At 37.3% G+C, this 26,957-nt stretch overlaps 1 protein-coding gene across 1 annotated transcript in view; it reads right to left on the minus strand.

Annotated features, from left to right (window-relative positions):
• Positions 1–2,743: 2,743 nt before the first annotated feature.
• LOC117339087 (WD repeat-containing protein 11-like) overlaps positions 2,744–26,957 on the minus strand; it is a 33,942-nt gene continuing 9,728 nt past the window's right edge. Inside the window, 22 exon segments of the mRNA XM_033900467.1 lie at positions 2,744–5,658; positions 6,768–6,912; positions 7,510–7,590; positions 8,041–8,138; positions 8,833–8,927; positions 9,083–9,159; positions 9,161–9,250; positions 9,713–9,895; positions 11,339–11,423; positions 11,808–11,873; positions 12,868–13,036; positions 13,607–13,775; positions 14,589–14,709; positions 15,205–15,311; positions 17,819–17,948; positions 19,931–20,200; positions 20,654–20,726; positions 22,193–22,299; positions 23,077–23,161; positions 23,403–23,724; positions 24,702–24,889; positions 25,237–25,360. Coding sequence (XP_033756358.1) covers positions 5,516–5,658; positions 6,768–6,912; positions 7,510–7,590; positions 8,041–8,138; positions 8,833–8,927; positions 9,083–9,159; positions 9,161–9,250; positions 9,713–9,895; positions 11,339–11,423; positions 11,808–11,873; positions 12,868–13,036; positions 13,607–13,775; positions 14,589–14,709; positions 15,205–15,311; positions 17,819–17,948; positions 19,931–20,200; positions 20,654–20,726; positions 22,193–22,299; positions 23,077–23,161; positions 23,403–23,724; positions 24,702–24,889; positions 25,237–25,360 — 2,928 coding nt within the window. The 3' untranslated portion in view covers positions 2,744–5,515.

The following is a 26,957-nucleotide window of genomic DNA, read 5'->3' on the forward strand; positions in this document are numbered from 1 at the left end:
TATATTACATGAAATGGTGCCCAAAGGATGTTATGATATAGTGCAGCTAATATATGACTGAATCTTGTTGCTATTTATAGTTGTGTGGCATTACATTACATGCTAACACTAAAAAGAATTACCTGTTTTGGTTGTATATATACATTATTACCTGCCTTGTTTGTATGAGTTGTCTCCCTTGTTTGTATGAGTTGTCTCCCTTGTTTGTATGCGTTATCTCCCTTGTGTGTACGAAGTTATCTCACTTGTTTGCATGAGTTATCTCCCTTGTTTGTATGAGTTGTCTCCCTTGTTTGTATGAGTTATCTCCCTTCTGTGTATGTGTTGTACGAAGTTTGAATTATCTTGCTATTTGGTTTAATCAGTGCTCTCTGTACATTACTATGCAATAATACAGTCATGCTGGACATTGTGCCTCACACTGTACTAATTAAATATAGAAAATCTGACTGCCTTTGTTTTGTTTTTGTATGATACACCTTTCTATAATGTTACAACACAAGTCAGAGTGATTCCAATACATCATTTCTCAACAGAGCAAAAGTATGACATATATTATTGTATTATAATTTCTTTTTCAAAAAAGTTTTTAAAAAAAAGGTAGATTTGGAAAAAAAAGTTTCAATGTCATGAAATAAACCTGTTGACAGATGCTATTGGGATCATTATGTACTTGTAAACATGTTAGATAAATTTCACAATAACTTTTGGAAATTGACTTCAGTGACATAAGTGCACATGGGGCCTCAAATCCAGGACATCATCATCATGTCCTCACTGGCTGACCAAATTGACTGAGGAGGGGGGCAGTGGTTATTCCTTTATGACTGACAAAAGTGACCAAGGGGAGGTAATCCTGAAATGACTGACAATATTGACCCTGTTAACCCATACAGAGGATGTTGTTCAACTTTGACCTTTGACCTTTATGTATCTAAACCGTACTGATTTCCCAATCTTGTCTACTTCTTAGGAATCCATTCCCTTGGTACAATGATTGTTTCTACTATAAAACATTTAATAATCATCACTATTGTTTTCTTATTAATTCTTCACACATTGTGGCAGTATAACAAGGTTTTACTGAATATTGTAATTCTCCACACACAGTGGCAATATAACAAGGTTTTACTGAATATTGTAATTCTCCACACAAAGTGGCAATATAACAAGGTTTTAATGAATATTGTAATTCTCCACACAAAGTGGCAATATAACAAGGTTTTACTGAATATTGTAATTCTCCACACAAAGTGGCAATATAACAAGGTTTTACTGAATATTGTAATTCTCCACACAAAGTGGCAATATAACAAGGTTTTAATGAATATTGTAATTCTCCACACAAAGTGGCAATATAACAAGGTTTTACTGAATATTGTAATTCTCCACACAAAGTGGCAATATAACAAGGTTTTACTGAATATTGTAATTCTCCACACAAAGTGGCAATATAACAAGGTTTTACTGAATATTGTAATTCTCCACACAAAGTGGCAATATAACAAGGTTTTAATGAATATTGTAATTCTCCACACAAAGTGGCAATATAACAAGGTTTTACTGAATATTGTTATACTCCACACAAAGTGGCAGTATAACAAGGTTTTACTGAATATTGTAATTCTCCACACAAAGTGGCAATATAACAAGGTTTTACTGAATATTGTAATTCTCCACACAAAGTGGTAATATAACAAGGTTTTACTGAATATTGTAATTCTCCACACAAAGTGGCAATATAACAAGGTTTTAATGAATATTGTTATACTCCACACAGAGTGGCAATATAACAAGGTTTTACTGAATATTGTAATTCTCCACACAAAGTGGCAATATAACAAGGTTTTACTGAATATTGTTATACTCCACACAAAGTGGCAGTATAACAAGGTTTTACTGAATATTGTAATTCTCCACACAAAGTGGCAATATAACAAGGTTTTACTGAATATTGTAATTCTCCACACAAACTCATGATAAAATAAGGTTTTACTAAATATTCTTGATAAACGAGTGTTTCAATTTACGTGTGATGATCTAGTTGTTTTATATAAATTTAAGGGTGGAAAGGTGGCACTGTAGTAACTTCACATAAATAGACAGGGTAAAACTCCTTGATCAGACATTAAAAGGTACAGGTTCATCAGTCCAACCACGTTAGTTTTCTCTACATACTCCGGTTTCCTCTGACACGGAGACCCTCACACTCTTCAATCCAGACCAACAAGTTTGAATGTTATCTCAATTTTTTCTCAATTGTTGTAAAAGAAATACAGTTTACAACTGTTAGCATGTCCTGTATGAGGTTAAATCTGAAAAGTGATAATTGTCGATCATCATTCTGGACTAACTGATAAAGCCACTCACTATCAGTCTAGAGAGTTCCCATCATGATGACAATGCCATCCGTCGTTCATACAAAGTTGACAGAGATCAGGATACAAATCTGTCAGTAGCTACAGATTTAACTGCTGTTCCACAGAATAAAGAGTATCTACCACAAGTGCTCCTATAATATTTCTTTATTAAATCAGACTATTGACTTCAAATTAAAGATTCTTTGGTGAGTATAACTGATCATTCAGTCTGATGACAAATTATAGTATACTTTTTATAGTTGTGTCCGATTCCATTTGAATTTTGCGAAAAAAAAAATGTAAGGTTGTAATTTGGTGACATTCATTACTACATGAACACAGCTGTTAAATATTCTTTCAAATTATCAACGCAACAAATGAAACATGTTTGACGAATGTATTTTCAATACATTTCTATATAGCAATGATTAAACACCTCAGAGGATACAGATATACTCTTGCAACATAGAACAAATATGTCCCCATATCTCTGTAATGACTAAATACAAGGTGTTTGTATCTGATAATTCTGACCTGTACCACCCCTCAACACCTAGGTACAACATATGCCATCACAGTGAGAATTCATTAATGAAAAGATATGCTAAGAAATTCTTATGGTATGTATATACTAATACAAGAAAATAATCATTTGATGTACAATTGATCTATACATGCAATTAATATATTTCAAAGAAGACAATTTGATTAATCTACTAATACAAGAAAAATTCATTTGATGTACAATTGATCAATACATGCAAATGTATTTCAAAGAAGACAATTTGATTAATCTAAGTTGATTTAAGGAGACAACATATGTTGAATTGTGGTCCAATCATGACTGAGAATAAAAACCTTAAAACATAAGTCAATGGAATGTTATCAGAAATATTAAAAAAGAAACTTTATTGACAAATATCAATAGTAAACAAACATCATTAACCACTTAAAATAAGCACCTTTTCTTCAAATGCCATTCTCTAATATATTCTCAATATCCTCTGTCAAATTTGATATTCTTACAAAACTATAATCAGCATTTTACCACCTGACTAAACAAGCTCGTCATGTTAACCGAGTACTACTTCCATTTTTTATTAAAAAAAGAAATATCAAACATGTATTCTAAGCAGCATAAAACATTTACATCATGGATTTCTGTAATTCATAGACAGCTTTTAATAAATCTACACCAGTACTGTAGCCATAAATTAGCACTTGTTTATGTCAGACATATATTAGCACATTATACATTCGAACACTGTTGACAGTATAGACAACCTAGTAAACAGCTCTGTAGAATAAATCTACAAAACTTCCTTAAGATCAATTTTCATTATTTTTAAGACTGAAATAAAAGAAACTTTTATACTAGTGTATTTCTTTTTCTATTTAATTAAAAAGTATCACAAATCTAAGATGAAGAAAAATGTTTTCCCACAAAGACCCTCATTGGTAAATCATGTTCCACAAGGGAACTTTCGTACATCACTGGGCCGAGTTGTTCAAAAGGTGATAAAAACATTTCTGGTAAAAAATTTTTTTTACGAAACTCTAGTGCTCTTCAGTCTCCTACAACCTGTCAATTTTTTAGGAATACACACGGACAGGTTTTTGAAGTGATGGAAAAATGAATTTTAACTAATCATGTGATTAAGCTTATCACTTTGAAAACAACCTGGGCCTTGATGTAACTAGATCAAACTATGGTAGGGCAGTTTAAATACATACAGTTGTTCCCTGTGTGGACCCTCTTATACAGGGCAGATAATACAGGATAAATTCATTACCATATTCATATGTAAGCGATATAACTGATAGGGGTTGAGCATTTATGGAAATAAGTGAGAAAAGTATGGACGCATGACCCACAAACAAATACTCAATAGATTACATCAGATTTCATCTCCAGTCTTTAAGACAAATGACATCTATTGCACAAGAACCTTACATAAGCCCTCACTTAAATTACATACACATATAGATATAACTTTATATACACATAATTTACACCAATCTACGTTATACAGTCTTTTTCCTATGGACCCTTTTAACATTGTTTCCCTCGTCACACTTTCCAAACGATATCACCGCAATGTAAGCCATACCTCACATTAGTCTATTTAAACCATTGTAATGCATACCCAGCAGATCCCAGACATCACAGTCAGATATCTTGTAACATAACATGTTGACTTATGAAATATAAGCAGGGATAAGCTCATGCTCAGAAAAAAGCCCACTCCTATTTTTTTCTTTATTTTTTTTAAGAAAACAATTTTTTTTTTGTAATGGAAAAGCCCACTCCTATTTTTTTTCTTTTTTTTTTTTACTTCAGAAAACAATTTTTTTTTTTGACGAAAAATCAGTGAATGCATTCATTTTTGAATTATTGATGTAAGTTGGGCTTTCCTCTTCCATATTATATTTCACGATGGCAGCTGAATTTTTTCCTCTTTTTTATCCGGGAAAAGTCCAAACGTCATGTCTGCCCATTTTCAGTAAACTAGCCCTCTGGGCCTATCCCCGGTAAAATACAGTTTTACTCAAGATAGTATAAGTCAAGATAATACAAACACAATGGTCTGGAGTCATCACATTATGTACCTGGTACTGTGAAAATCTACAATAAAATCTTAATATTGTTACTATACACTAAGGAATCAAGAAATAACCCATATCAAGGAAATACGACCCTCAGATACATAAATTAGTCTGGACATCCCTCCAAGTCTGATATAGTTTGGAAATTCACTAAGAAAAAATATCCCTCCAGAAGATAGACAGCATTATGCTTTCCTATTTACAACATTACTGTGTATGTCAATGCTGTCTCCACCTTCCACATGAGTTATGTCCCTTTGGTAATTACGCCACAGTGTTCTGATGATAAAAGATAACAAAATAATGAGTTATGCCCCTTCCATGGCAGCAGTTCTGACTAGCTTTGTGTCAGGAGAAGAAATAAGAACGATTCATTGATGAGTTATGTCCCTTTGGGAACAACCATACAGACTAACAGGATAATACCGTCTTCCTTTGTGAGTTATCTCCCTTTAGTTCATCTGATAACAATTTTGACTCAAGTAGGGTGAGAGAAGATAGTCACTTTCTACAGAGTAGCTTTCCCCGTAACTGGCTGTGATATTCTGTCAGGAGAAAAGAATGTCCACTTCTTTCATGAGTTGCTTCCCTTTGTCACCAGCCTGGTTGCAGTAGTGTTCTGCAGCTTTCCGGTGACCCAGATTGATCAGCTGTCGAGCATACTCCAGGAAAATGGCTTCCACCAATGACTCTGTAATCATGAGACAGTTTCGCATTTAAAGTACAGTGTAAAATTAACCGCATTCCTACAGGACCAACTGGTCAATTCCTCAGTTACCTCCCTTTGTGGTGTAGATACTGTAAGGTTGTGTATGGCTTAACCTGTGGTGATGAGAATCTAATACAATTTGGCAGGTTCAGTTGACAGCGTACATAAAGTCTGTACATGTGAAATATTTTCATGTATTAAACTTTCTCCTATCCTCTTTGAATTTATTCAAATGACATCCTATCACTGACTCACAATAATCTTGAATTCCTGTCTTACTCAAGGATAAAATAAAACAAGAAAATTACCTAGATGTATTTGACAATATATTTCTACCTTACGATACTGCTATCATCTGTTACTATTTTCTAAATACCAAAATAACAAGGACTTACAACAGCATCATACAAAACTACATTTTATCAGACGAAATTAAACATTTACAGTCATAGGACCTAAGATATTCACACAAAAAATATACGTTCAGTTTCCAGGGAAATACCTCTCAAGCTGAATAAATGATTTTAAAAATACCTTACATTGTTTTGCTTTCATTGTCATAATCGTAATTAAGAGATATTGATGGTAGTTTTCCGCCATCATATTTATATTGTTGCTAATTACCTATGTAATGTACAAGGTAAATGAGAGTTTCACACGTTTACATTACACATTATATACAGAAGGTATCTTTGTTTTATAACAATGCTTTTGTGAGGAAATATCTGAAATCCTATGCATTAAAAACAATGGGAAGATGAAGAAATATGTACATGAAAAGTGAATATCTACAGCATCCCAGTGAGTTAGATGACCAGTGAGTTAGATGACCAGAGAGTTAGATGACCAGTGTGTTAGATGACCAGTGAGTTAGATGACCAGTGAGTTAGATGACCAGTGTGTTAGATGACCAGTGTGTTAGATGACCAGTGTGTTAGATGACCAGTGAGTTAGATGACCAGTGAGTTAGATGACCAGTGAGTTAGATGACCAGTGAGTTAGATGACCAGTGTGTTAGATGACCAGTGAGTTAGATGACCAGAGAGTTAGATGACCAGAGAGTTAGATGACCAGTGTTAGGATTTACTTACTGTTGTCTGGTGTCATATCCAGTAGACCAAACTCCATACAAGCCTCGGCGAAACATGATGCCCTGTTGAACTGTCGCATACCATATAACATCTCCAGGACCTTAGGGAAGTGACCAAGGGACAGCATCACTAGTAGGGCCTTACTCTGTAGTGAGAGAATTAATCAGAGGATTACGATCTAACAGTTATTATAATAGGGGGCCGAGGGACATCACAAACAGGGCCGAGGGACATCACCAACGGGGCCTTACTCTGTAGAGAGATGATTAATCAGAGGATTAAAGTTATTACAATACGTGTGAGTGCCAATCGTGATCAAACCCTAAACAACATCTACTCCCTTACCCCAACACGCACCCCGACCCCCATCTTCATCCCCCAACCCTAGCCACACCCACATCCCTATCCTTATCTTTACCCTCATCCCACCTCACCCACATCATCACCCCTACTCTCACCCTTACACCCTACCCCAACCCTCATCCCATCCACACTCACACCCTCACCCAATACCCCTACCCCCACCCATAACCTCACCCACGCACAAACCCACAACCCCTAACCCTACCCACCTCACCTCTAGCTCCACCCCCTACCCCCACCTTCACCCACTAACCTACCCTCTAACCCTACCCCTACCCCCACCTCACCTTTACCTCCACCCCACCCACACCCCTCACCCCACCTCTCCTCTAGATCCACCTCCACCCCCCCACCCCTACCCCTAGTGATAAATACCTACCTTCTGATTGACTTGTGTACTACACAAATAATCCACCCATCGTTTCAGTACCTCACAGCAGTCCGTGTAACCAAGTGTCGCCTACAACAAACAACATTTCTGCTGAATTATACGCTCTCACAGCCTCTCTAATAGTCTCATAACAAACAATACTTTTATAATATTCTGATTAAGTAAGCCAAACAAATATACAATGGTTACCAAATTGATGGTTTATTTGAAAATTCCATGTCAAATTTTTTTTGTCAAAAAATTTGTCAAAAAAGTTTTTGCCAATTCTTCAAATTTCTAGCTTTACACCAAATTTGATTGCAGCTGTAAATAATCTTTCAGTGAAGCTGATCTAAACACAAATTCTTAACTTGGCCGAGGCACCTCTGGTTTATCAAAATGTCATCCTGCTTCAGGTCTTTAGTTGAGACAAGACAGAAATGTGTCTCAATTGTGATATGGAAACGCTAAACAAGAAGCTCTTGCTCAAAATGATTTTTGTTGGTCAATGATTCATCTAATACTGACGTGACTTCCTACCTTAGCGAGCCACACCGCCTGGTCCCATGCGCCGTAAGTTTGTAAGTAACGACAAGCATCCATGCCCTTGTCTATGAGACAGAGAAGTAGAACTCCCTCTGTGTAAAAGGAAGCAGAAAAAAAGAAAAATTAAAAGACAAAGAAATTGACTGCCTCAAGCCAAACAATGAAACTGCGTATCAGGTTATAAACATTCTTGTTCACCTGGATTAAACTAAGTGAGGTATCTCACTACTGTAAACGTGGAAATTTACGCGAGGGGCAAATTTACGCTAATTACGTGGATACGTTTTGATCGCGAAAATTTCCCCTCGCATGTATTACATGTATTTTGATATTAATTTGAGTAAACTCGAACTACAAACGAAGGTGGGTCAATCGCAAAGATTACCCCCGCTCGTATAGTCTACGTATCGAAATCACAAAATCAATACCCTGCGAAAATAACCACGTTTTCAGTACGAGAGGAAACCAAAGTGTCCAGGTGTTGAGTGTGCTTATGATACAATTTACCACCTAACCTCCAAAAAATCGGTAAAATATCTTATCACTATGAAGTCAAAAAGAGTACTGTGGAGTTTGTTTATCAAACTGGTATGGTTATTCAGATTCCTACAGTTTGATTGGTCAATAGTTACTTAAATAACATGTCTGACATCCACCTTCTTCCTCTGGTAAAAACATGTTTCCTGTCTTCGTCAGGTGTTTGAAAATGCCATCAGTATTGTGCAGCTAAGAAATCTGAATTGGCTATATCATTTAGAATCGGTGCCATTTTGTGATTATACATACCTGTTAGTTTACCATTAGCTATAAGGTTGGTAGCCACAAGTTTAATCGTGCTCTGTGATGCTCCAGATGACCGAATACTGGCCACAAGGCAGGCTCTGCAGAAAAATTTTCACCATTAGGAGATAAGAGCAGTCAAGTATCTATAATTGAGCTATGAATTTAATTGATTTATTGTAGTAAAATGCTCCATTGTTTTAAAAATATAAATAAAATGCTGACTGTCCATTTTGTTAGAGAATGAGACGTTTACCTGAGACAGTCCGTGTAATACTGGTCACTTTCCGGTTCCGTCTCCAATAGTAACTGGACAGCCCGGTCAGTCTGACCCTAACATAACATAGTTCTCCGCGCACTTTTTCGTGTGATCGTACGTCGCTCGCTTACTGTCATGGAGGGCTACTCGATCTAACTGGTATTTCTGTAACAGAAGTGAAGTTTAAATATCACAAGATATTCTCTGAGGGCTACGCGATTTAATCTGGTATTTCTGTAACAGAATTGAACTTCAAATATCACAAGATATTCTCTAATGGAGATAAACATTGAATTTATCAAATGATATTTCTGTGAATTTATCAATGTATTCCTAACACAATGCTATTTTATCTTGGCATGTAGCTTCATCTGACGATAATTGATTTTTCAGTGAACCAAATAATTTACCTTTGATAGAAAATACAACTAAAGAAAAGACTTCTGGGCTTATATACTGGCAATTAATTCTGAAGTCATTCATTTAATTTCATATTTATAGTGATGCAAACTTTAACATATCATATTAAGAGGTCTTTTCTAAAAGATTACCTTGAAGAGCTAAAATTGTACATTTGCAGTGAGGAAACCCTTCAGATTTATTTAGATTTCTTTACGAACAGATTACCTGGAAGGAGGTGTTACTACATATTGTGTCGAAGTATCTCTCCAGGGGCGGGTCCTGGAACAGCTGTTCCACCAACTGTCGCTTGGCAACCTCCTCTGGGTTGTCCAGGACGACCAGATCATTGGCCTCCTTTGTCGGGGGAATGTACCGGTCACGACCCTGCTCTCGACTCCCGCTACCTCCCTGTATCACATAGAAAGTCTATTGTCTAGAAGGTCTATTGTCTAGAAAGTCTATTACTAGAAAGTCTATTGTCTAGAAAGTCTATTGTCTAGAAAGTCTATCGTCTAGAAAGTCTATTACTAGAAAGTCTATTGTCTAGTGTTTATTGGTTTAATATCAGGGCTGACTAATGTAGCTAGCTTGGAATGCAAAATTTTTTAGCACTTTATCAATTTTAACAGATAAGCTCAACAGTGAATTGGTGTACCCACATTATCTGATTATACCAGAAAATAGTACATGTAATACGTACAAAACATCAACATTACAATATGTACAAAATGTCATCATTAAAATATGTACAAAACATCTCCATTAAAACATGTACAAAACATCACGATTAAAATACCGTATTTGACCTACCTAATAAGGGCGCAGGGCGCGGGTAATTGACAGTGGGGGCGCCCTTATTAAGATTAGTTATTCTGAAGTTTTATGAAACAGACTATACCTTATAGCAGAATACCCAAGGTTGTGGAAACGGTAAAATATTCAGTCATAAAAATATTCCAGATGAAGATATCTATTCATTATCATATATTAAGCTTAAATATCACTTGAATACTCCTGTAAACTTGTAAACCATGCAAGCTGATCTTTAGACCAGAGAACATGTGTTCCACCATTTATGTTCAAATGGAACTCTTTTGTGTTCTATTTATAGAAACAGGTGAGATTTCCCAGATCATATTGGACATCGTTTTCTTTGACCTACATATATATGTAATAATTGATTTACAATGTCTTTTACTAGCTTTCTGTTCTGAACAAAAGTTATTTATCAACAAGAATGAAGTCTTTACTTTATCTTCAAATAAAGATGATAAGTTATTATTTGTATGTGTGTTTAGTTTTGGGTGCTCTTTGCACTGACAGTGACATGTCATCTCTAGGAATACACAAAATGTGGCGAAAACGTGTTCCAGTTACTTAATTTGCTGAAGAAAATTGAACACATAAAGTAGCAAAATATTTCACATGAATTATTACTTTTGAACACCATTTTGACACTCAGTCAAAGATTTATTTCCTTGAAAAAAGGTAGGGGCGCCCTTATTAGGTCAAATATGGTATGTATTGTTTCTAACAATAAGTGTGAAACAACTAATGGTGAATTCCAAGATATATCTTTAATATGGCAGCAAATCCAGTTTAAGAAACCTTGTGGAATTATAGTCATTTATTAATTATTTTGGTTTTTCATTTCCTTTCAAATCAATTGTTAAGGACACTATTTGTAAGAAGTATTCAGTAAAATTATTTTACAAAATTCTGAGGAGAATTTTATCAGGACAAAGTAGATAATAGTCGCTTATTTCACATTTTAATTTTACTATTTATAGTAACAAACAACAAACTAGTTGGTAGTAGTTTTGATATAGATGTGACATTGTAAATACAAACCTTACTGACTGGATGTAGTTTTTCTGATTTTAGATAATGTAGGGCCACTGTCCAGAAAAGTAAATCTGACTCGTCTCCGAACAATCTAAATGGAAATAAACAGTATGGTATCAGACTACACACAATATACAACTGTAAGGTTACTGGAATATGTTTTTACAAGAGCCAGGGTCATATGGAGATGGACCTTACAGAGAGATCATCGTTATGTTAAGATCAGATTCTGCATTTCTCCACTTAATTTTTGTTTCAAGTAAAAAATATTTTTATTGTATTTTTCCTGGATTGCCGAAGTAATGAGCTTTGCGTAGATGCCACAAGTTGTAAAGTAAAAAGTTAAGAGTACAAATTATTCAGTTTTGCAGGAAGCCATCTTTAATACTGACACGGTCCTGATTTTATCAAGCTCATTAATAGTTTTGAGTGAATTAGGAAGTGTATGGAGTGACAGGATCACTGTATATCATACCTGGCCACCAACAGACAGCGCTCAGCCGTTCCAAACCGACTGTTACCAATGTATTGTGTAACATCCCTAGGAATAACAAAACAACAATTTTTTAACCAAAACATTTTTTTTTGTAACAACAACAACAATTTTTTATCAATAAATTTTTTTATGAGAACTTTTACAACTTGAGTATGTAAAGAAGCCATTGTTTTTCTTCCCTGTGCCATTGGCATTTCTAAAAAATTAATTTATCTAAGGTGCTGTAGATAAAACAGTAACTAGGATGTATCATGGTGAGAATTTGTAAGACATATTTATAACATTAGTTAAGATACAATTGTTTCTGTTGTTAGCATTGCACAATCTTATTTATTTAATTCATACTTGAGTACCAACAGATGACGAATCCTGAGACATATACAGGTTATATAAGACCTGTTTCCAAAGAGAACCGTTCCAATACAAGTATCAATAGACAATCTGTGTTGGAGACATAATTTATTGTGCTTCCAACTCTAATCAACAGTGCAATCAATGATTGCAAAAGCTCACCGACGGCAACAATCACACTATGCATTCATTTTTTATGTATGTATAAGCATGTCATTTTGAAATTGTACGTCGCATAATATCGCTCCTAGACCTCTAATGGATGTATAAACCAAATAAGGGTGTGGACTTACAAGCTTTTCAAAACTTACCCCCAAAATCTTTAAAAAAATCTTGACTAATGTTAAAAGTTAAGTTAATATCACAATTTATTCTGCATGATTTTGCCATAACATCACTCCTAGACCTCTAATAAATACATAAACCAAATAAGAAGGGTATGAGGTGTATACTTTTGGACTTAGAAGCTTTCCTAAAACTGAATAATTTTCCCAGGACTAACTCCTAGACTAGCAGACTTTATTGTAGATACAACACGGAGAAAAAACATCAAGTTTACCACAGTAAAGGATTGTATACATGTATAGCTCAAATCGCTATCCAGTTTATAAAAACATCCCAACACTGGTGCCTGGGAATCCCAGTTTGTGGAGTGTGAACTAACACTTGTCCAGCAGTCGGACCGTACCTGTCTAGGAGATTCAGTTGTTTGTTGATGGCTGTCTGCACGTCTGCGTCATCTTCCATCATACCCTCGAGTTTGAGGGAGTACTCCGTATTCCACGGCTGGTGTTGTAAGAGATACTTGAGTAATAGGGACGCTTTGTTTGTTAACATGTACGGACACCAGATCTCTCCTGGATAATAAAGCAAGAATACAGTTAAAGTATTAATAACGTTATTTTCAAGGGATTTCCTGCAATTTTTTGTCTGGGTCTAGGGTCCATTGAATTGGGAATTTTCCAAGCAACAATATGTGAAATTGGGAAAACAGAGAAAAGTGAAATTCAAACAAATTAATGTTCTTCTTAATTGACATTACCTTCATTCTTTTTTGTTTCATTCAAAATTGCCTGAGGTCTTTTCACATCAAGCATATGATATTTAATCTTGAAAATTTACCTTTATTTTGGGAATTTTCAGTGACAAATCGGAAATTTTCACAAGATCTTTTTTAGGGGAATGGGTCCTTCTAATCAACCCAGATTCTATTGCAGGAATATCCTTGATCTTTAATTCTTCAACTTTTCTGCACGTGACAAAAGAGTAATCTTGGTTTGTGAGGTTGGAACAGTATGTGATCTCTGACTTTCCTGACAAAAAAACACTGGTAAACTAAAACATCTACTATATACATGATATATGACATAATACATTAATATACAGAATCTATAATAATTATTACACTGTATATCTAAATAGGTTACCTGGTAGATCCCAATCAATTACAGGACTTGTAAGGTTTTTCATGCTGAGGTCTGTCACATAGACACAGCCGTTTGTGGTGGCTAGCACCACGCGGTCACTCCCACACCATTCCGTGTCCACGATTTTGGCTATATCCCGAGGACTCTTCACCGACCCGGTCAGTTCAGGCTTCAAATACAAAGGCATAAAAACATCAACTAACAAAGGTAATACACTAGACAATGAGTCTGTTTTATGCTGGATGAAAATTAAACAATTTGGTTAAGTTTGGTGAACAGTTGAAAGTTTCGTCAACTTTAAATCAAAACCACAATATTATGTACAGAAGATAAAGGTCCTTTTGGTGTTGACCTCTCATGAGGTTACGTGGTCGGTACTCTAACTGACCGAGTTATCGCGGCCCCCTCACCTGAGGTTACGTGGTCGGTACTCTAACTGACTGAGTTATCGCGGCCCCCTCACCTGAGGTTACGTGGTCGGTACTCTAACTGACTGAGCTATCACGGTCCCCACACCTGAGGTTACATGGCCAGCACTCTAACTGACTGAGCTATCGAGGCCCCTCTCACCTGAGGTTACGTGGTCGGTACTCAAACTGACTGAGTTATCGCGGTCCCCACACCTGAGGTTACGTGGTCGGTACTCTAACCGACTGAGCTATCATGGTCCTCTCACCTGAGGTTACGTGGCCGGTACTCAAACTGACTGAGCTATCGAGGCCCCTCTCACCTGAGGTTACGTGGCCGGTACTCTAACCGACTTAGCTATCACGGTCCCCTCTCACCTGAGGTTACGTGGTCGGTAATCTAACCGACTGAGCTATCACGGTCCCCTCACCTGAGGTTACGTGGCCGGTACTCTAACCGACTTAGCTATCACGGTCCCCTCACCTGAGGTTACATGGCCAGCACTCTAATCGACTGAGTTATCATGGCCCCCTCACCTGAGGTTACGTGGCCGCTCCCTCTGATTGAAGCTTACCTTAGAATCCTTTAAATCCCAGATATCCACTCCGTCATTGTACATGATCAGAAACTTGATGTTCCCACGTCCTGGGGCAAACCTGATCTTCTTTATCCAGCCTCGATGAGTTGGCAGTGTCCTAAAAATAAAACATTTAATGGAATTTAATGGAATTGGGATTTAATGGAATTTAATGGGATTTAATGGAATTAATGGCTAAATCGCTCTATGTCCATATGAGTAAATATTTCACAAAAAAAACATTATGCAAAAGCATATTATACTACAGAATATCAGTAATCATATTCTACATCCCTGAAGTGATCATCCACTAATTTTTCAAATTTATTAATTGATTGCGCATTAACAACATATGTTGGGAGACTATTTCATGTATCAACCACTCTATATGTGAAAAAAAGTTCCTTCTCAGTTCTGTATTACAGCAGCTTTTATACATCATAAAATTATAGCCCCTGACTCGATGGTAGATGTCAAAAGAAAATAAGTTTGAGGTATAATGATGCTAAAGTTAATTGAATTAATTTGATCTGATTTGAATTAATCTATGATGGGTATTTCTATACTAATTAAGTTGAGGTTTAACATCAACATGTCATGTCTACATAGTTACCTGGAGGTACGGCCTTTCAGGTCCCAGATACACAGCTGACCGTCACTATCCCCGAATGTGATACATTCACCCTTCCACGCAATACACGAGATACTGCCCAGTCCCGACTGTAACAAGAAAGGGGGCGTGTCAGGTAACGTAAATGTGTTATATAACAGGAAGGGGGCGTGTCAGGTAATGTTAATGTGTTATACAACAGGAAAGGGGACGTGTCAGGTAATGATAATGTGTTATACAACAGGAATGGGGGCGTGTCAGGTAATGTTAATGTGTTATACAACAGGAAAAGGGGGCGTGTCAGGTAATGTTAATGTGTTATAAAACAGGAAGGGGGGACGTGTCAGGTAATGTTAATGTGTTATACACAGGAAAGGGGGCATGTCAGGTAATGTTAATGTGTTATACAACAGGAAAAGGGGTGTGTCAGGTAATGTTAATGTGTTATATAACAGGAAGGGGGGACGTGTCAGGTAATGTTAATGTGTTATACACAGGAAAGGGGGCGTGTCAGGTAATGTTAATGTGTTATACAACAGGAAAAGGGGTGTGTCAGGTAATGTTAATGTGTTATACAACAGGAAAAGGGGTGTGTCAGGTAATGTTAATGTGTTATAAACAGGAAAGGGGGCGTGTCAGGTAATGTTAATGTGTTATAAAACAGGAAGGGGGCGTGTCAGGTAATGTTAATGTGTTATATAACAGGAAGGGGGCGTGTCAGGTAATGTTAATGTGTTATATAACAGGAAGGGGGCGTGTCAGGTAATGTTAATGTGTTATATAACAGGAAGGGGGCGTGTCAGGTAATGTTAATGTGTTATACAACAGGAAGGGGGCGTGTCAGGTAATGTTAATGTGTTATATAACAGGAAGGGGGCGTGTCAGGTAATGTTAATGTGTTATATAACAGGAAGGGGGCGTGTCAGGTAATGTTAATGTGTTATACAACAGGAAAGGGGACGTGTCAGGTAATGTTAATGTGTTATATAACAGGAAGGGGGCGTGTCAGGTAATGTTAATGTGTTATACAACAGGAAGGGGGCGTGTCAGGTAATGTTAATGTGTTATACAACAGGAAGGGGGCGTGTCAGGTAATGTTAATGTGTTATACAACAGGAAGGGGGCGTGTCAGGTAATGTTAATGTGTTATACAACAGGAAGGGGGCGTGTCAGGTAATGTTAATGTGTTATATAACAGGAAGGGGGCGTGTCAGGTAATGTTAGTGTGTTATATAACAGGAAGGGGGCGTGTCAGGTAATGTTAATGTGTTATACAACAGGAAGGGGGCGTGTCAGGTAATGTTAATGTGTTATACAACAGGAAAGGGGGCGTGTCAGGTAATGTTAATGTGTTATACAACAGGAAGAGGGGCGTGTCAGGTAATGTTAATGTGTTATACAACAGGAAAGGGGACGTGTCAGGTAATGTTAATGTGTTATACAACAGGAAGGGGGCGTGTCAGGTAATGTTAATGTGTTAGAGAACAGGAAGGGGGCGTGTCAGGTAATGTAAATGTGTTATACAACAGGAAGGGGGCGTGTCAGGTAATGATAATGTGTTATACAACAGGAAGGGGGCGTGTCAGGTAATGTTAATGTGTTAGAGAACAGGAAGGGGGCGTGTCAGGTAATGTAAATGTGTTATACAACAGGAAGGGGGCGTGTCAGGTAATGATAATGTGTTATACAACAGGAAGGGGGCGTGTCAGGTAATGTTAATGTGTTATACAACAGGAAGAGGGGCGTGTCAGGTAATGTTAATGTGTTATACAACAGGAAAGGGGACGTGTCAGGTAATGTTAATGTGTTATACAACAGGAAGGGGGCGTGTCAGGTAATGTTAATGTGTTATACAACAGGAAGGGGGCGTGTCAGGTAATGTTAATGTGTTATACAACAGGAAGTGGGGCGTGTCAGGTAATGTTAATGTGTTATACAACAGGAAGGGGGCGTGTCAGGTAATGTTAATGTGATATACAACAGGAAAGGGGCGTGTCAGGTAATGATAATGTATTATACAACAGGAAAGGGGGGCGTTTCAGGTAATGTTAATGTGTTATACACAGGAAGTGGGCATGTCAGGTAATGTTAATGTGTTATACAACAGGAAAGGGGACACGTCAGGTAATGATAATGTGTTATACAACAGGAAAGGGGGCGTGTCAGGTAATGTTAATGTGTTATACAACAGGAAAGGGGATGTGTCAGGTAATGATAATGTGTTATACAACAGGAAAGGGGGGCGTGTCAGGTAATGTTAATGTGTTATACAACAGGAAGGGGGCGTGTCGGTAATGTTAATGTGTTATACAACAGGAAAGGGGACGTGTTGGGAAATGTTAATGTGTCACAGATCTTGTCGCCTAATACAAAGTCTGTAGTGTAACATTTATTTATTTATTTATTTATTATTTATTTATTTATTTATTTATCTATTGGTCTGTTCATATTGGAACTGATTCACTATTAAAATGGAAGTCTGTTCTCAACTGAATTCTCAAACTGGAAAAAAGAAATTCTGGAAATAATGATAGTCATGAATTTTACCAACAAAATGAAGTTTTAATTGTTTTGATGCCTAAAATCATGAGTATGCTAAGTATAATTATCGGCCTACCTCTGCGGGGATCTTTGTAGCATCAATGAAGCTGGTACCCTCGACAACGAAGTGGTATACATTTCCCTCTGCGTCCGTAAAAACGAAGTGTTCCTTTAGAGAGACTTTCTGTACCCCAATAGGATCAGTACTGTAGGAGAGAAACAATAGGATCAGTACTATAGGAGAGAAACAATAGGATCAGTACTATAGGAGAGAAACAATAGGATCAGTGCTGTAGGAGAGAAACAATAGGATCAGTACTATAGGAGAGAAACAATAGGATCAGCACTATAGGAGAGAAACAATAGGATCAGTACTATAGGAGAGAAACAATAGGATCAGTGCTGTAGGAGAGAAACAATAGGATCAGTACTGTAGGAGAGAAACAATAGGATCAGTACTATAGGAGAGAAACAATAGGATCAGTGCTGTAGGAGAGAAACAATAGGATCAGTACTATAGGAGAGAAACAATAGGATCAGTACTATAGGAGAGAAACAATAGGATCAGTACTCTAGGAGAGAAACAATAGGATCAGTGCTGTAGGAGAGAAACAATAGGATCAGTGCTGTAGGAGAGAAATTACAATGTCAATCATCATTAATATCAGCATTTTTGTATTAAAGGGTTCAGGGGGTCGGAGGCTATGAGTCACAGGTTACAAATTTGTATGAAAATATTTTCTACACTCAAATTATTTAGCTATGCATCAAATATACAAGGATGTGCTCTGTTTGTATAAAGGTTAAAATATAACAGACACCGAGATTGAAATTGAAACAATGTCATTTATTTAAGATATAAATGACGACATAAACAATGTCATTTATTTAAGATATAAATGACAACATAAAGTTCCTCTTTACTTTTTTGTACTAACTTGTACAAAGATATCTGTTACATCAGATGAAAACCAATATTTAGAACCCCTTTATACAAAGATGGGGAACAAATTGCGCCAACTAGACAAATTACATTATTTTAAAGCATATACATTACTAATAATACAACTTGCATCTATTATAAATAGAAAAGACGAAGTAAGGAGGAAGGGGTGGGTGGTGGCTTTTGATGAAAAATATGGGAAAAACAGCTACCAATTACACACGCATGCACTGCAGATTTTCACTGTAAACAAACTGCCTGCGCATGCGTGTCTCAACAAAATTATTGGTAATCGGAAAATACGAGTTACCTCCCTTCTCCTGAAAATACACTTAATTCACATTGATCATCGCTAAAAACATTTATGTTAAGTAACATAAATTAGCCTTTACAGACTTATACATTTGTGTTGCCCTACCACATACTTATTTACAGCTGAGTTGACTGGAACACAACGGAGTAAAGTATCTTGTTCAAGGATACAACACAGCGCCTGTGCCGAGACCCTTCAGTCACACGTAGCCCTGTGACCTACCACTAGACCACCATGTCTGTGCCGTGACTCGAACTAGCAACCCTTCAGTCACGTAGCCCTGCGCCCTACCACTAGACCGCCATGTCTGTGCCATGACTCAAACTAGTGACCCTTCAGTCACGTAGCCCTGCGTTCTACCACTAGACCACCATGTCTGTGCTGTGACTCGAACTAGCGACCCTTCAGTCACGTAGCCCTGCGTTCTACCACTAGACCGCCATGTCTGTACCCTGACTTGAACTAGTGACCCTTCAGTCACGTAGCCCTGCGTTCTACCACTAGACCACCATGTCTGTGCTGTGACTCGAACTAGCGACCCTTCAGTCACGTAGCCCTGCGTTCTACCACTAGACCGCCATGTCTGTGCTGTGACTCGAACTAGCAACCCTCCAGTCACGTAGCCCTGCGTTCTACCACTAGACCGCCATGTCTGTACCCTGACTTGAACTAGTGACCCTTCAGTCACGTAGCCCTGCGTTCTACCACTAGACCACCATGTCTGTGCTGTGACTCGAACTAGCAACCCTTCAGTCACGTAGCCCTGCGTTCTACCACTAGACCGCCATGTCTGTGCTGTGACTCGAACTAGCAACCCTCCAGTCACGTAGCCCTGCATCCTACCAATAGACCACCATACCTCCAAACAATCTTGACCCTTTGAACCCTATGATGCTTTGAACCTTCCCATAATGCTTTGCTTCTCTACTTACCTGTCAGACATCTCCGGTCCTCCAGTTGAACTTTTGGATGTCGACATGACATCAGAGGACTTTGAGGAGAATATCCCGTCGCCTTCCTTGTCAGAGTCGGCCACGTTCTGGGCCAGCAGTTTACGTTTAAGTATCTTAAGTGAGTGTGAAGGTGACCACTCGAGGGCAGTGGGACGCGGGATACTCTTCCCCATTTCCCGTAACATCGTCAGACTGCGCAGATCCCAAAGCTCCAAGGGCTTCTCTTTGAAGCAGATGACAAAATACTGCCTGTTGGGGGGTCAGACAGAAGGAAATTTAACGATAAATTGTAATTTAGAAATTAGTTGCTGACAAACAAAACATTGATTTTGAGACTAACTGGAAATATCTGGATCGTTTAAACATATATTCAGGATTTGTACAGTAACACAGACTTATGCTTTACTGGTACAAATATCTATAACTCAGTGTATAGGAATTTTTTACCTAGATCTCATCATTTCTACAGTCATTTGATAAAAATTTGCGAAGGAAATTTCTAACGGAAAATCAATTTTCTACTTTTCAATTTTAAAATTCTTCACTTATGGGACTTTGCAACATGTACCATTATATATTTTTTAGTTCTAAACAAGAAAGATATTAAGTAAACTTGTGCATGTTTACAAAAGTAACAGAGATAGTCTGATATGTATATATATATATATATGAGGTAAAGAAAATTCTCAATAGAAGACTTACTTAAGGTAGGAGATTTTTAATAGTTCTATTGGTGGTTCGTGGTCATGGTTACCTCGTAATGTCGTTAGCTTACCTGTAAAACAAAGGAATTATGGAAGTCTATAAAGTATAAACTGGTAAAAAGAAATATGCTCGGATATTTTCAACATTTTTTTAATTATTGTAGTAGGAGGGGAAACGTGCATCGCCAGACCGGGGTTCGAACCCGGGACCTATGAACACTAGCCAGATGCTCTACCAATTGAGCTACCTGGTCCAGTTCCGCTACATTAATAAGTCACCTTTTTCATAATAACATATGTTAGGGTTAAGATATTAACAGGTAACATTTTTTTATATTAACAGTTAACATTTTTTATATTAACAGTTAACATTTTTTATATCAACAGGTAACATTTTTTTATATTAACAGGTAACATTTTTTTATATTAACAGATAAAAATTTTTTTTTATTAACAGGTAACATTTTTTTATATTAACAGATAACATTTTTTATATTAACAGGTAACATTTTTTTATATTAACAGGTAACATTTTTTTATATTAACAGATAACATTTTTTATATTAACAGGTAACATTTTTTATATTAACAGGTAACATTTTTTATATTAACAGGTAACAGTTTTTATATTAACAGGTAACAGTTTTTATATTAACAGGTAACAGTTTTTATATTAACAGGTAACATTTTTTATATTAACGATTAAAACAGTCGACTATGGTTCAACCACAGCAACTGGACTTCATTAGCACATTTGTCACCATTTGTGAAGTACAGTGTATATAGTGATTGGTTGTTTATCTGTATATGTAATCACATTAGATGGAATAGCCTGACTAATGTAACAAGAGATCTTGGCGCTCACCATTGAATGATCTTTATAGGTTCCATGTCAGATTGATCTTTTCTCTATTTTTCCCTTACTCTTACTAATCTGTGTAAATTGAGAAACATCCCTCCAGTACTTTTCAAACAAGGGGAACCTACATATGAAATTTGAGAAAGATCCCTTTAGTACTTTCTGAGAAATAGCGATAACAAACTTCAATTGTCAAAATCCAAGATGGCTGCCTGTCGGCCATGTTGTTTTCCGATTGGTCTCAAAATGGAATATGCATAACTAGGCACCAAGGGGTACCTACATATGAAATTTGAAAAAGATCTTTTCAGTATTTTCTGAGAAATAGCGATAACAAGAATTGTTTACGGACGGAGGGACGGATGGACCACGGACCACGGACGCAGGGCGATTTGAATAGCCCACCATCTGATGATGGTGGGCTAAAATGTTGATGACTGGACTGGCTCCATATTAAGTGAACCAAATGTACATGTTATGTTGACAGGCCACAGGCCAAGGCCTTCAATCTTAAATTAGTTAAAGCCTGTTAAATCTGTTAAATATAGCATATCATTTCTTCTCTATAAGTAGACATAGAAACTGTTGGTAGCATACTCATCCCAAAGGAAATATTCTATCTGCCATTATCAAAGCTATGTTGTGGGAGAGAGGTCGCCACGACAACACACATCTTACCAGATAAAACATCCACCATGAAGAGCTCATTCTTGACCAGTCCAGTCTGGCCGGGGTTTGGATAGGAGTAGGACATAAAACTCTTCAAACTTGACCACTCGATACCTCTGTAATTATCAAATGCCAAACAATATTATACATAGAATACAACTTCAAGACAAGTGTTTCAACATTTCGTACTTTGAAAACAGTTGATTTGATTCATTGGCACAAGTTTTTTTTATGTTAATTAAGAAATAATTAACGATGATTCGTTTATTGTTGCAGGATATGCAACGAGGACAAGGACATTTTGCAATTAAATTAATAATGAAGGCCACAGGCCTGATTTATTAATCAAAATTGCAAAATATACGAGTTCGTGTTTTATATCCTGCAACAATACATGAATCATCGTTAATTATTTCTTAATAAACATAAAAAACTTTTGCCAATGATGCCAGATACACCTATCTGACCTACCTGACAGGTCCAGCATGTACACTGTACCCTCATTCTACCTGACCTTCCTGACAGGTCCGGCGTGTACACTGTACCCTCGTTCTATCTGACCTACCTGACAGGTCCGGCGTGTACACTGTACCCTCGTTCTATCTGACCTACCCGACAGGTCCGGCGTGTACACTGTACCCTCGTTCTATCTGACCTACCTGACAGGTCCGGCGTGTACACTGTACTCTCGTTCAATCTGACCTACCTGACAGGTCCGGCATGTACACTATACCCTCATTCTATCTGACCTACCTGACAGGTCCGGTATGTACACTATACCCTCGTTTTATCTGACCTACCCGACAGGTTCGGCGTGTACACTGTACCCTCGTTCTATCTGACCTACCTGACAGGTCCGGCGTGTACACTGTATCTTGTTCTATCTGACCTACCTGACAGGTCCGGCGTGTACACTGTACTCCCGTTCGATCTGTCCACTAGACACGTGTAAGATCTGTATGGTCCCGTTGTTACTGCCTGTAACACGCAGTAAAACATGGCGTTAGTTGTACGTAAGAGACTTATCTTAACATATTTGTACAGATGCTGAACCCAGGGTCCCAACCCTGGCAGTCATCTCAAGGTTCAAATGTCTTGGCAATAAAAAATTATTTTGGAAAAAAAAAAAAAAAAAAAAAAATTATCTCTAGGATCAGCATTTTACCTTTACAACATTCATTTTCCATTTAAATACATGTAGGAGGGACAATAGACTTACCTATAGCTAGTAGAGGTTGGTATATACTCCAGTTTTTTGTTGTGAGGGGTGGACACATCCTCACCACAGTTACAGGGGTCGAGACCCCACTCATAAGTCCAGTCATGACAAACTTCAGGGCCACACCTTTCCCTAGCTGGAAAGCCTGATTATCTGGGGTCATGACCTGTGATTGTCCAATCATATCACAGAGTGACAGCTTTGGCGGAGTGACATCTGTAATTACGGGAAGTTTTTCTGTTATGCTGAGTTTGGATAAATCTTCTGGCATAGAGGATCCTGGTGTATGGAGAGGAGAGTGGTTGTGTCGGCCAGTGTTCACCTGTTAACGAGATAAAATCACATACAGGTGGGCTTTGAATTGTAGTTAAATACAAGGAATAATCAAGTATTCACATCCAGCTTACAGGCCACCAAGTCCATACTGTCAGCCTCCAGGTGGTCAAGGGCATGACATCATTTTTTTGGTAAAGTTATCTTTTTTTCATGTAAATCTCTAACACTTTAAGTGTTATACTTAAAACTAAAATTTAACTGCAAAACATTTACAACAATACAATGTACAAAGATTTCACAAAAGAAATATTTTTTTTGGTTTATGTAAATACCATAGTTGCAATATACCGCTCATCTAGAGAGATCATCCACTTAGCTAAATCGGTTGAACGCAAGACAAGTAAGAAAGAGGTCACAGGTTCAATACCTAACGGAGGCAGTGATTTTTTAACTAATCATGCGCTCTGTTACATTATGATTACTTTAATTATGTATGTACTAGCTGTACAGGGTAACATTACCATAGGCTCCATCATCAACATTTAACTAATCATGCGCTCTGTTACATTATGATTACTTTACTTAGGTATGTACTAGATGTACAGGGTAACATTGTACTAGCTGTACAGGGTAACATTGTACTAGCTGTACAGGGTAACATTGTACTAGCTGTACAGGGTAACATTGTACTAGCTGTTCAGGGTAACATTACCATAGGCTCCATCATCAACATTTAATTAATCATGCGCTCTGTTACATTATGATTACTTTAATTAGGTATGTACTAGCTGTACAGGGTAACATTGTACTAGCTGTACAGGGTAACATTGTACTAGCTGTACAGGGTAACATTGTACTAGCTGTACAGGGTAACATTGTACTAGCTGTTCAGGGTAACATTGTACTAGCTGTACAGGGTAACATTGTACTAGCTGTACAGGGTAACATTGTACTAGCTGTACAGGGTAACATTGTACTAGCTGTACAGGGTAACATTGTACTAGCTGTACAGGGTAACATTACCATAGGCTCCATCATCAACATTTCCCAAAAGATCACACGACTATCTGTCATGATCAGTACAACAGATCGCTCAAACATTGGGCAGCAGGCGATGCCGACGACTTTACTGTGTCTCGTCACACGCAGACTGTCGGACTGACACCGCATGTCATACGCCACATCCATAGACACATGGGGCGGGGAGTCATCTGTACAAATCAGAGGAGAAAATCTTAGGAATGTAAATTCAAATTTATATTTAAATTTATATCATACAGTATCAGTTATATATATGGCTTGTATATTTCAAAAGGTTGATCAGTGGCTTTATGATCAAAAACTATTTTGAAAATGATTAAATTCTATCCAGACATCAAATCTCCATATCAAGAAATGTAAAAAGTTAAACATTAAACAACTATTTCTTTTCTATTTTCAAAATATTTCCCAACAACTTGATCAAATAATGTAACTTCAAGTAAAGAATAAATATTTAAGAATAAAAATATAACATCAAATCAGTACAGACTCTAGTTGGAGACAAAAATATTTTTACCGAAGGCCCCAACTCCTTCTGAGGCCGGAGTGGTGATGACGTTGGTCTTCCTCCTCACTCTCGTAGTAATACTGCCGTTCTCGTGTAAACAAAACATCACATCCCGCTGTCTAAGGGGCATTACCTAGGAAACAGACAATAATTTCACACAACATTTAACATCGTAGACACCTATTTTGAGAAATGTTGTAACTTTAGCTGCAGAAAGGTGATCAGATGTATATAGACTGTATGTACTATATATAGACTGGATGTACTATATATAGACTGGATGTACTATATATAGACTGGATGTACTATATATAGACTGGATGTACTATATATAGACTGGATGTACTATATATAGACTCGATGTACTATATATAGACTCGATGTACCTGTATATAGATTGGATGTATATGGCATTATCAAATTGTTTGCAAAATAAGCATATACCCTCACCTGTACAAATGGTACCATACACCCTCACCTGTACAAATAGTGAACATACACCCTCACCTGTAAAAATGGTAACATACACTCTCACCTGTACAAATGGTAACATACACCCTCACCTGTACAAATGGTAACATATACCCTCACCTGTTCAAATGGTAACATACACCCTCACCTGTACAAATGGTAACATACACCCTCACCTGTACAAATGGTAACATATACCCTCACCTGTACAAATGGTAACATATACCCTCACCTGTTCAAATGGTAACATACACCCTCACCTGTACAAATGGTAACATACACCCTCACCTGTACAAATGGTAACATATACCCTCATCTGTACAAATGGTAACATATACCCTCACCTGTTCAAATGGTAACATACACCCTCACCTGTACAAATGGTAACATACACCCTCACCTGTACAAATGGTAACATACACTCTCACCTGTACAAATGGTAACATATACCCTCACCTGTTCAAATGGTAACATACACCCTCACCTGTTGGGCTAGTAAAATTGAAAGTTGCTAGCCCGAAAAATATTGGAAATATAACAATGAATATCTATGTTAAATTGTGACATATTTATTATCATGTTTCTCATGATATTGTACATGTATGTGTCCTCATGTGTAACAGATCAGCAGTAAATACTTAACTAATCTGTTGTGATAATAATCAGAATATAAACTGTAATTATAATATTAATAACATCATAACTTAAATTAATAAAATGAATAAATGAGTTTTGGAATTTGGAGAAACAACAGAAAATGGTCGGCCATGCTTTGCAACATAGAACGCACTTAAATAATGCACTGACTCTCTTTTGTACAGTAGGATTTAACTTTTGACCACGTTTGTCAGACATTGAACTGTCAATGCATGAACATTTAATGTGTCTTTTCTCATATTAAAACAAACCTTAACAAAGGCACCCTTACGATCACTTATCTCTGGATAGGCCATGCATACCTTGCATGGATTGTCCTGTGGTGTCTATTTCGACCCACGGACATTCTTGTTGCCGCTGTTCTCTGAACTGCCGTTCACGTTTGTGATCTTTTTCTCTTTTTTATTGCTTTCATCCTCATTATCATCAGAATTACGATCACCCACTTTCCGTTTCCTAAAACGTTGAATGTAGTGGTCCATATTCAGTTACTACGAACGCTTTTACAATGTGTCAAAAAATGAGCTGTCAAAAACGAACCTGAATGAGATGCTAATAATTCTTTCGATACAAACGCGAACATGACCAAGACTTACCATGTG

This window comes from Pecten maximus, chromosome 12, assembly GCF_902652985.1.
Source record: "Pecten maximus chromosome 12, xPecMax1.1, whole genome shotgun sequence".
NCBI classification, from domain to species: domain Eukaryota; kingdom Metazoa; phylum Mollusca; class Bivalvia; order Pectinida; family Pectinidae; genus Pecten; species Pecten maximus.